At 50.8% G+C, this 11,951-nt stretch overlaps 1 protein-coding gene across 1 annotated transcript; it reads left to right on the top strand.

The window, feature by feature from the left end:
• The first annotated feature begins 374 nt into the window (after window positions 1–374).
• Window positions 375–8,809, top strand: LOC133341712 (keratin, type 1 cytoskeletal 11-like). Its single transcript, XM_061550356.1, has 11 exons — window positions 375–461; window positions 1,275–1,607; window positions 2,660–2,742; window positions 3,619–3,775; window positions 4,306–4,470; window positions 4,823–4,948; window positions 5,376–5,596; window positions 6,014–6,108; window positions 6,529–6,547; window positions 6,937–7,017; window positions 7,679–8,809. Exons 1-10 carry the CDS (start codon window positions 375–377, stop codon window positions 6,995–6,997), a joined length of 1,347 nt encoding a protein of 448 aa, XP_061406340.1. The 3' UTR covers window positions 6,998–7,017; window positions 7,679–8,809.
• Window positions 8,810–11,951: the final 3,142 nt, after the last annotated feature.

Genomic DNA, 11,951 nt, shown 5'->3' with positions numbered 1-11,951 from the left:
TGCTGCGCTGGCAGTGGCTCTGGAGCACAAAGAACAAATGAACTCAACACATTCGCTAACAACGCACGTTACATATACAACTAAACTCGGCATTTCAAGCAATGGCCCTTCATCTCTAGGGCCATGAACCAGAAATGTTGTCCCTCGTGGTCTTTTTCCTTTAACGGCAGTGCTATTGATATTCTGTGTTGAGTTTTTGTTACCTGTGATTACGGCTGCGGTTAGGGTTGCCGCGATACAATACGATATTAATGTTCACGATACGACGATGTATCGTGATGTCCGTTTCCTGCTTTTTCTGTGGTCTCCTCTCATTCTGACCGCCGCACTTTAACATCTCTCCGCGCCCAGTCGATCGCCGTGACAGAGCCACCATGACGTCCACAATGAAGATCCGTCACGGAGGTGTGGGAGGCTTCTCCAGTCGATCGGCTGGTGGCAGCGTGGGGACACGGCGCGTGGTGAGTGTTGAGAGAGGGGGGGCCTCGAAGCCAAGGCCGTAATTATAATATATATTGGGGGGGACACATCCCCAAAACCCAAACAGTTTCAAATGTGTGGTGGCCCTCACACTGATGATGTCTCATCGGCGAAAGTGGCCCCGCTCTGAACATTAGTGAAGAACACTGGACCAGAACGTGACTCAGGCTGAATGATCTCAACCGGGGAGGGCCCTGTTGAGCTCAGCAGCTCCGTTACAAGGACAACCACAGCCCAAGGCCGTCAGCAGTGGCGACAGTCAGAGGACATCGCAGGGCGGAAGAAATGTGCAAACTAACAAACGCAAAAACAACAAATTATTTACACGAAACCCATGCTAGAACTTAGTGCAAACAGGGTAAATAACAATATATCGTGTTTGCGTATACATTAACAAGTGTCAAAACAATCTATGGGACCCTTTTTGCCAGTATCAAGATGATGAAAAAATAACATGCTTTACGCTTTCAGTAGGCTATGAGTATAAAGTAGTAATAATCTAAGATTTATATAGCGTCATTCATGCTAATTGCATCTCACAACGCTGGACAATAATTGTATCCATAATCACACGAAGGGGCTAAATCTTATTTATATAACAATTGTTAAGTAAATACAAAAATCTCAGAAAATAAAACAATGACGAACTAATTGAAGAAATGGGACATCAACACAGTTATCACACCGAATGGTGCGGATACCAAATCTACTCTATCTACTACAGTGCATACATTCACATTACACAATTATTATTGTGAATATAAGATATTTTAATTCTTCTTCCCCGGCAACAGGTGAGCAGCTCCTCCAGCACGTACGGTGGCGGCCTGCGCGGAGGCCACAGCATCATCGCCGGCGGCTGCTACGGGGGTGGCCTCGGGTACCAGAGCAACTACGGCCTGGGCATGGGCATGGGCCTGGGCGCCGGCATCATCCACGGCAGTGACGAGAAGCAGGAGCTGCAGGGCCTGAACGACCGCCTGGCCGGCTACATCGAGAAGGTTCGCATCCTGGAGCACGCCAACAAGGAGATCGAGATCAAGATCAAGGAGCTGCTCAAGGGGAAAGGTCCATCCATCAAGGACTACAGCGTCTACTACTCGGCCATCGAGGACCTGAGGGCCAAGGTACTCGGCCGCACCCAGCGCTGCCAGCTTTTACACTGCAGGCCAAACCCGAACGTGTTTCTCTATTATGAACACTGCGCAGTCGACTGCGAACTCAGCAATAGGCGGACCAGATCTCGGTAGAAATAAAATCCTGCTGCCACCTGACACACAGATGCCAATTCCTGGATTGGCCCGGTCAAACTCGGAAAGGTGCCAACCCTAACCACATCTCTTCCCAATGTCCCAGACACTATGGGATTTATTGATAAGATTTTAACTATCCTTAATAATACAGTTGTTAACTCTTTAGCTCACTGTGTCCATCTGTCTATCTGTGGGGTGTCTGCAATAGAGGCCACAATAACTCTCGTAAGAATGATCGAATGTTAATTAAACTGGAGAGCCTAGGTAGGCTATTGAGTGGCCTATGATGTCAGTCAATACACTGACCTCACCAAGTGCATCTCATTTTTGTTGCTTTTAAATCTGGAAATTCAAGGTGCTTTCCCACTCAAAGGAATGAGGTCATGATCTCAGGTTCTAAACTAAAATAAAACTATTTCTATTTTACCAGGTAAGGTCCACTGAGCTGTGTAGCACTTTTTCAGAAGCGACCTGGCCACAAATGACAGCTCAACGAAGTGGCTTATCATGTGGACATCTATCGCAAACCAAAAACTCTAAACGGGTGATGTTGATTCTAAATGTGAAGAGAAAAACCGGAAGACCTGGATAAAAATCCACGTGACCACGCGGAGAACACACAAACTCCAAATATACAGCAGGCGCCAGGGTCGGGATTGAACCCATGACCTCCTGTATGCCAGGCGAGGTAGTTAACATCTCGCCACCGTGGCACCCCCAGCCCTGCACCAGTCGAAGACATTCCAGATTCCTACGTTGTTGTTGTTTTTGTGCCTGGTGGTCACCCACGCAGGCACTCGTCAGACTCAAACCTGATTATCTTCCAAGGCCTGATGAGATTGGGTGCACTCCAGGTGGTTTGGTCATTGGCTTACGTCCACTTATTGTGTCCGCATCTGCTCACTATGTTTCATTTGGTACCACAGATTCTGACCCAGACCCTGGAGAATGCCCGGGTCAGCCTGGAGATCGACAATGCCAGGCTGGCAGCCGATGACTTCCGTTCCAAGTGAGTGACTTTTTTAAAATGCAGTTAAACATTTTTCAGGTCGCTGGGTATACAGCGAAGTGCACTAACCACCGCGCCACTGCTCCACACCCATGTCATTGTAGAATGTGTTTTTATGAGGCACAGATATTTTTACTGGGGACTTACAAATCAGTGTAGCTTCATCCCGTGTTAGACAACGACCTGTGGAAGTTGACATCACAGAACTACATCTGATATCCCTTCATTTGCCTTTTATCCACACTGTGTGGTATCACCTTCTCACACGCCCTGCTATAAACGTGATAGTTTTCTTTAATTCTAAGTGCTGGATATATTCCAAGTTAACTGCAAAATATAATTTGAACGTGATAGTGTGTCTATCAATTAATCAATCAAGGCTCTCAATATTAGAGGCAGTGGTGCTTCCCCCGGGTGGCATTAAAGTCAAGACACCTTCCTCGTCTTTAATGTATTTCACTAATACCCGTTGCAGATGTCACTGCTCGCTTGAAGAGATGTAAGAGGTAATTTTGTCCTATCCACTTCAGCGGGCCGTCCTTTAACACGAAGAAAGGCACTTTGCGTGAGGTGTCTGCCTATGTCCTTTCCGTTAGCTAAATTGTACCAAATTACACATATGACGGAATCTCAGAAGTAGTTACTGGGGTATTCACTTCCTTGGGCTGTTCTGTAACGCAAGCACAACCCTTGGCATTCGCCACCCACGTTTGTGCTCAACATCCATCCAGACCCGTTGGATAAAATGTGCTCGCTTGACGTGACCTCAGAAGTAGTTCTGTGGTATCTGCTTCCGCGGACCGTTCTCCTGGTCGTCCGGCCCTACCCATTGTGCCGCGACGAGCCGTCTGACAACGCCGGTGCCGCTCCACTCAGGTGGGAGACGGAGCTGGCGCTGCGCAACTCGGTGGAGGTGGACATCGCGAACCTCAAGTGCCTCCTGGACGAGTACAACATGGCACGCATGGGGCTGGAGGGAGAGATCGAGGCCCTTCGGGAGGAGCTCATCTTCATGAAGAAGAACCACGAGCAGGTGCCCTCCACGTGCCCCCCCCCCGCCTCGGCAAGACGAATTTACATTGCCCGTGATTTAGCTGCCGTGCATTCATGATCATGGTGGGATGGGGGTTGGGAGGGACAGAGAGAGAGATGGACAGACAGATCTATAGACTGACAGACGGATAGACAGACAGAGCTCTAGAAAGCTGGGCAACTCAAAGGATAGACAGACGAACAGACAGGCAGAGGGGCAGACAGGCGGGCAAATTGACAGAGAAATCTCGAAACAGACGGATAGACGGAAGAAGGGCAGATAGGAAGACAGACATTTTTTGACACAACTGCCATTCACCACTAAGTGGCAGTGACGTCACCACGGCGCTCATGCCATGCTAGGTGCTACTTCGAGGCCACATGAAGTGTCGAAGGCCCGCTGGTGGGAGGTTACTGAAACAGACCCAGCAGGTGCCATGTGTTAACTGACTGAGATGACCGGCAGACGCACCACCTGATGATGACCCCGTGGTTGTGCCCCGTGGCTGGCCCCGTGCCGCCCGCTTGCAGGAGGTGCTGGCGCTGCGAGCTCAGATCGCCGACACGTCCATGTCGGTGGAGGTGGACAACGTGAAGGGCGCCGACCTGGCGCGCATCCTCGCCGACATCCGGTCGCAGTACGAGGGGATGATCGCCCGCAGCCGCGACGAGGCGGAGGAGGCCTTCCGCAAGCAGGTGCGGCACGCACAGACAAAGCTCCCCCATGTAGCCTCCTGAAACACCGTTGGAGCGAGTGCTGCAAGCGAGCCATCGTTTGAGGATGAAAGACACACCACTCGACTAATCGCTTGCACCCTGACCCTCCTCTCTCTCTCTCTCTTCCTTGCTCTCTTCTGTCTATGAATCCACCGCTCTGCTCTCCTCCTTTCTCTCCTCATTTCTCCTCCTCTCCCCAACTCTCTCCTCCACCTCCCCCGCTCGCTCTCTGCTCACCCATTTCCTCCGCATCTCCGGGCCTCTCTGCTCCTCTCACCCACCGCCCCCCCTCTTCCCCGCCCTGCTGCTGCTGCCGCTGTTGCTACTGCAGCTGGAAACGGTGAAGCAGGTGTCGGTGCAGCAGAACCAGGTGACCATCACGGTCAAGACAGAGCTGCAGGAGACGCGGCGCTCCATGCAGGGGCTCCAGGTGGAGCTCGACTCCATGCGCAGCATGGTGAGTGGCGTCCGCCAAAGACTCATAAATCGATCCATGGACTCGCAAACAGACCCACAGAATTACATAGATACTCATAGACTCACATATAAACCCACAGCATTACATAGACACTCATAGAACCACGCACAGACCAATGGAATCACACACAGACTCATAGACTCACATATAGACCCAAAGACTCACATATACACCCATATATTTACAAAGACCAATAGATTTGCATAGATATCCATATACTCACATAGAGACCCGTAGACTCACACAGAGGCCCATATACTCACACAGAGGTCCATATATTGACACAGAGGCCCATAGACTCATATAGATATCCCATATACTCGCACAGAGGCCCATATACTCACACAGAGGCCCATAGACTCACACAGAGACCCATAGGCTCACACAGAGTCTCTTAACCTCGCAGATCCGCTCGCTGGAGGACACCCTCGCCGACACGGAGGATCGCAACGCGCGCGACCTCTCCGGCTACCAGAATATCCTGGCGCGGCTCGAGGCCGAGCTCACGTCCCTGCGCTGCGACATCAACCGGCAGCTGAAGGATTACGCGGACCTCCTCAACATGAAGATGAAGCTCGAGGCCGAGATCGCCACCTACCGTCGCCTGCTCGACGGAGGGGACACCAAGTGAGTCGCGAGGGTGGTGGTGGTGATGGTGGTGATGGTGGTGGTGGTGATGGTGGTGGTGGTGGTGATGGTGGTGGTGATGGTGGTGGTGGTGGTGATGGTGGTGGTGATGGTGGTGGTGGTGATGGTGGTGGTGGTGATGGTGGTGGTGGTGGTGATGGTGGTGGTGGTGGTGGTGATGGTGGTGATGGTGGTGGTGGTGATGGTGGTGGTGGTGGTGATGGTGGTGGTGATGGTGGTGGTGGTGGTGATGGTGGTGGTGATGGTGGTGGTGGTGATGGTGGTGGTGGTGGTGGTGATGGTGGTGGTGGTGGTGATGGTGGTGGTGGTGGTGGTGATGGTGGTGGTGGTGGTGGTGGTGGTGATGGTGGTGCTGATGGTGATGTTGATGGTGGTGATGTGTGCCACGCCCCGCAGGCTCGCCAACATCACCGCGGGCCAGGCCCCGACGGTGCTGCTTCCCTCGGGCGGCTCTTCCTCCACCGCCAACCACGGCGGCTTCTACACCACCGGTGAGGCTCCACTCCTCCTGCTGCTGCACACCCCACTCCTCCTCTTCCTCCACCTCCACCTGCTCCTTCCACTCCTCCTCTTCCTGCCCCTGCTCTTCCCATTCTTCCACCTTCTCCTGCTCTTCCTTCACCTCTTCCTGCTCTTCCTACTCCTCCTGATCCTCTTCCTCCGCCTGTTACTGTTCTTCCCACTCATCCACCTCCTCCTGCGCTTCCCAATCCTCCTGCTGCCCCAACTTCTTGCCTATAAACAACTGGCAGTGCACCAGCAACGCTTTCAGAAAGCCTGACTCGACGGTTGAGACACTGAACGTCAAAACCGGTCATATTTGTTACATTATTATATTATGTTCTCCACAACGATGCAATAATAACATCAAACAGGCATCTTTTAATATTTCTCGTTTTGACCTCCCACAGGAAGCAGCGCCGGAATGGGGTGAGTGTTTCCTAATTCACACCGACGATGATGATGATGATGGTGTTATCGGAGTTATCGTTAAACCTTCAACTCTAACCAGACGAGAGACAGTTCAGACAATGATGCCGCTTAAAGGCCCGACGAGGTGAGAATGTAAATAGATACATGAATAGCAAGATTATGATATTATTTTATCATTGCAGCGTAACAACAAGAGATCATGATGATCACAGTATTTTAGTGATGATGACAATATTATTGTAGCGATCATTATTATTATTGTGACGATGATCATATTGATGACAAAGATGTTGATGATGATATCGATGATGATTTCGATGACGATGCTGTAGATGCTTATAATGTGAATGATGATGTGAATGACGATGATGATGATGTGTATGCAGTGGCAGCTCCAGCAGCACGATGACCATCACCCGCTCGTCCTCGGGCAGCCAGGTCAACTAGAGCAGCGGACTCGCGGCACGGTACGCCCGACGACTCCCAAGATCGCCGAACCCACGTGGCGGATTAGGCCACGTGGTGCAGTATCACTAACCCTCCACCACCCGACGAGATTGCCACATTTACACAGTTAACGTGATGTACACCACAAAAATAAATGTGCTGACTTGAGTCTTCTCATGACTGAGTTGAACATCAACGAACGTTGGCATACAGCTATACCACGTTACCTAACCCATAATCAAATATGAATCGTTGACCTGGCTACGAAAATCTACACTTTGAGACAACTAACCTCATCCACAGCCATGACGCATCATTGTGCGTGTATGTGTATGCATGCGTGTGTGTGTGTCGCCGGAGCCTTAAAGGAGCACACCGAGTGCGGTGCGTAAACAGCAGCATTGTGGAGACAAAGGTGGCCGGGCGTGGTGCTAGCGACCTACCCAGTAGCGTAACGAGCGTGGGGGAAAGGGGCACCTTGGCCTCCCCTGGTGGCCAAAGCTACGAGTTGGGCCACCCTTGACAACCACCATGAGAAATTTCTTAATGAAAATGCTTTCATTTTACGTTCCAAGTTGTATTTTAATTAAATTAGAGCAGTAACGTGTGGCTTCCGCAAATGGGCAAATCAAATATTGGTGCTCCACCTGACGCCCGCGTGTCTCCGTGTGTGCTTTGCAGATGTCCACGAGAGGAAGGTGTCATCGGTTTGCAGACCGCACGAGCCGAGGGTGACACGTGGCTTGCATTTGCTTGATCTTATTTTTTACATATAAACTCTCTACATCTCGACTCACACGGCGCGTCGCAACGGCAGCTCACACACGCGCCACATCGGTGACACGAGGGGAGGGTGGGACCCGAGAAACGATCAGCTCTTGTAGCTAAGCACGTAAGGGTTTGTCCTGCGGTGTCCGACAGCAGTTTTAACCTTCGTGAATCATCATAATTATCGTTTTCAAAATACTTTAAAATCAAGTCGATTTGAAGTGTTTTTTTTTAAACATAATTAACGGATCTTCTAGCCCATGTGGCATAGTCGGTGGCACACAGGCTCGGTGTGTAGCTGCAAGACAAGAGCTCTATTAATCACGACGCGTTGGGGCACATTCGTCGGCTTTCCGTTTCTAGCCTTCTTCGATCCGAGGGGCTGGCCATGAGATGGGACTCTCCTACGCCACTGGGCTCTGTTTTGGCCGTTCTTGCGAATCGTTGTCCCACACCGAGCCCTGCTCCAGCAACAGTGTCATCAATCCCAGCCCTTCTGAGTCAGCCTCGGCCTCTGTGTCTGAGACGTGAGTCACCATCTTCTTCAGGAAGCCTCCGGGTTTCCGCAGGACGTATCCCAGGAGACATCATCTCCGGAGCACGGCAGTATTTTTTCGACATCGACACGCCGAGGCGTTTTGACTGAAGCGAGGGGACATCGTAGCTTTTGTCAGCCAGGGAGAGGGTGGAGGTGTACCGTCATTTGTGAAACTCAATTTAAAATACGACCATTTAAGATGAGAGCGGTTTGTTTTTATTATTTTGGGCTGCGTTTTTAACGGAACCAAGCCAAGATATCTGAGAGTTCGGGTCAATGCGTGTGTGGATGTTTTCCAGTTTAAAAACCGTCGGCTACGACAAACTCATCCGCAACACGCCCCATCTCAGCAGATTTCGGACGCCGAACAACATTGAGCCTGGATAGCGCTGGCAAAGATAACCATCACCACCACCACCGCTGTGTGCAGTTGTAGGAAGTAGAGGGTGATGCATTGCACTCCCCACGACTACCACCACCAAACCTGCACTGACCAGCGTGATGAAGCACGGTTAAATGACCCCCACGGTCCGCATGGTTAGGCCCTCATCCAGCAGTGGATTGGCAATCGCGGTACTGCGTGTGTACGTGTGAGAAGGCCGGTGTGAGCCGTGACGAGGGTCGTGAGGTGAGGTGTAACGGAGCCCCCCCCCCCCCTCCCCCGTTACCCGCCTGCTTATTTTCTGTACCGGAGAAATCCACCCCGCCAAGACATTGGAACAATAAAATGTCTGCATGAACAAATATAATGCCGTCAAAAATGTGTGGTTTGCAACTCCTGCCACATGTGTGTGTGCGTGTTGTTTGAGCATGGCTTCAATGTGCACACAACCTGGGGAATGACGGTGGTTGTTGTTTGAGTATGGAGTGGCAAGTGTAGTGAGAGGTTAGCGTGCTGCGCTGCGAACCCAGCCACCCGAGTTCGATTCCCGCTCACGGCTAACACCAGTGACGATTATCTGAGCCGGTCCTGGGCCTCCCCTAGGTCGACTCAGCCTCACAATGATTACTTGGTGCGATTTGTAAACATCGCCACGAGGGAACAAAAAAGACGGCCAGGCAAGGTGATGGCCACCAATTCCCTCGAGTGCCATGCTGCCATCTGTAACAGCACTTGCCCAAACTGTCAAGGCTATACGGGGGATCTTTGAGTCAAATTGTCGTGGTTTTAGTTTGACAACCCTAGTTGTATGCAGCTTAAATTGATCGAACGAGGACCCATGTCTTCAAGAGAGGGCTCCTCTTGCCTGTGACTTTCAGACGCTCACCAGCACTGAGTCAAGCAAAGCCCGACTCTGCTGATGAGACACTGGGTGTCGAAACTCGTCCAGAGATGAGTTGCAATGTATTAATCCTGCTGAAATGATGCACTCCCAGAAAGCCACGGGGGTCGATGTATTGTGTAAGAAACACTTTTTTGTGCATGTGGAGAAACATATGGAAGAGACATCTGGTCTCTGCTGATCTGTGAAGTTGTTACGTCACGGGGTTGTGTGACCCGCTCGCCACTCAAGGTACTCCTCTCATCGAAATGTTCACAAATCGATTTTAACATCGAACCACGACCCCGAGTCATCATAAAAAATAATCTTGAATCGTATAAAGCGCCTTTCATATTGAAGTATCTCAAAGCGCTGGACGTAAAAATAAAGCTACACTCACAACAATACAGTCTAAGCGAAATAGAAAACTGATAATGACAACCTCAGTGACTACTCTCTGAATATATGACAAACTATTGTATTGAGTTGCTAGAGGGGCGGGGGGGCGAATGGGAGCACCAACCGCTGCACCACCGATCACACACACACACAACCGGCGCGGACACCAACAACAACAACCGCCGCCATTCGCCAATGAGTGGCGGTGACGTCACAACTGCGCTTGTGCCAGGCTACGTGCACCGTAAGGACACGTGCAGTGTCGAACCCCCAGTGGCAGGTCACGGGACAGACCCAGGTGCCATGGGTTGACTGAGACGACTGGACGATGCACCAGCTGTGCCCCCGACTATGCCAACTTGTTGTGTTTTATCCGCCCGGAGCTCCGCTCGTTGTTGTGAGCGGACACGCACAGACACACGAACCACAGACAGTCCTTGGCTTGGATGGGATTTTCTTTTTCACGCAGTTGCTGAGCGCAGGACAGCGGCCAGCAACAAACAGCACCGTCTAAGTTGTACCAAATGAGAGTTGGCGCGTTTCTTGAATTGAGTAGCAATGTTATGTCAGAGCTTGTGGGGGAAAGAGACGATGATAATGACGGGAGGAGGGAACTCCAAAGTGCAGCAGTGCGAGGGAAGATGCAGAAAGAGAAGTGGGGTGACCTGCAGTGTGGCGAGGGAGTGGATGGTTAGTGAGTGTGCGAGTGGGCGAGTGAATGGGTGAATGGGTGGATTTGTGAGTGGTCGAGTGGGTGGGTGAGTGAGTGTGCGAGCGAGTGGGTGGGTGAGTGAGTGTGTGGCTCAGTGAGTGTGCGAGTGAGTGTGTGTGCTGGCCCTTCATAGGTGCTACTCGCTGACAGCCAGAGGTGGGACAAAGTCATTGTTATGCAAGTCCAAGTCGAGTCTGAAGTCATCAAATTCATGACTCGAGTCTGACTCGAGTCCAAGTCACATGACTCGAGTCCACACCTCAGAGGTGGGACAAAGTCATTGTTATGCAAGTCCAAGTCGAGTCTGAAGTCATCAAATTCATGACTCGAGTCTGACTCGAGTCCAAGTCACATGACTCGAGTCCACACCTCTGCTGACAGCACTTTCCCCACCAGTCTGTTAAGGCCATACGGGGGATCCTTGTCTTCACCGTTGTGACCTGCAGTGTTTGGTGGTTGAACACAGTGAGGATGAGCTGCAATAGTCTGGGAGACCGAGTCCTCAACACGAGTGGAGGAATCGGCGAGTGAAGTTCACAGGAGCAGGCAACATTGACCTTGCTCGTAGGGATAGACCATTGACGATGAATTCTAGATTTGAAGTTTTCGTGACTGCAATGATTCATACTCTTAGTTCTTTCGGTAAAGTCACGTAGGTAACACAATTATATTAACATTAATAAAAGTAATAAAAATAAAACAATACAAATATCTCCCAGTCTCGGGTGATGAGTACACACTGAGTAAGTGGTTATTGCAATGCACAGGCAGACATGTGGTCGTGATGGAGATCATGGTAATGTTGATCAGGATTTAAAATCAGCCGGGTCTGTCCGGATCAACGACCCATAATTTTTTTCCCACACCCGGCACACCACATCCTGTAAACATCTCTATGGCTGTGGCTACGAGTCAAGTATCACCTACTCTACCAGCAACCTGGACAATAGTGAGACATTAAGCCCCGACTAAAGCACAGCACATTATGCTCTGGTCACAACAAATACATACCAGACAAAGATCCCCCGTGTAGCCTCAACAGACTTTTGGGGCAAGTACTTTTAGCGAGGTCCTATGAAGGCCGGAACGGCACACGAGGGGTGGGTGGCCGCACTACAAATGGTGGTTATGTATTTGGACTCTATTCCTAGTTCATACACTACACATTAGGTGCCCATTTAAGGCTGAGTTGACCTGGGGTTTGTGATTAATCAGAGCACGCCACTCACCTTGTGGCTGTATCAGGGCTTGGCTCAAGCAAAGCAGGAACCCAGC

Source organism: Lethenteron reissneri, chromosome 12 (assembly GCF_015708825.2).
Source record: "Lethenteron reissneri isolate LAM-NWPU_2019-01 chromosome 12, ASM1570882v1, whole genome shotgun sequence".
Lineage (NCBI taxonomy): Eukaryota > Metazoa > Chordata > Hyperoartia > Petromyzontiformes > Petromyzontidae > Lethenteron > Lethenteron reissneri.
Note: the sequence above shows the minus strand (reverse complement) of the source record. Positions and strands in the feature narration are given on the sequence as shown.

Coding starts and splice junctions, on each gene's coding strand:
- LOC133341712 (XM_061550356.1), top strand. CDS start 375: ATGACGTCCACAATGAAGATCCGTCACGGAGGTGTGGGAGGCTTCTCC. Junction 2,743..3,618: donor GCCGATGACTTCCGTTCCAA/GTGAGTGACTTT, acceptor CGCTCCACTCAG/GTGGGAGACGGAGCTGGCGC. Junction 4,471..4,822: donor AGGAGGCCTTCCGCAAGCAG/GTGCGGCACGCA, acceptor TTGCTACTGCAG/CTGGAAACGGTGAAGCAGGT.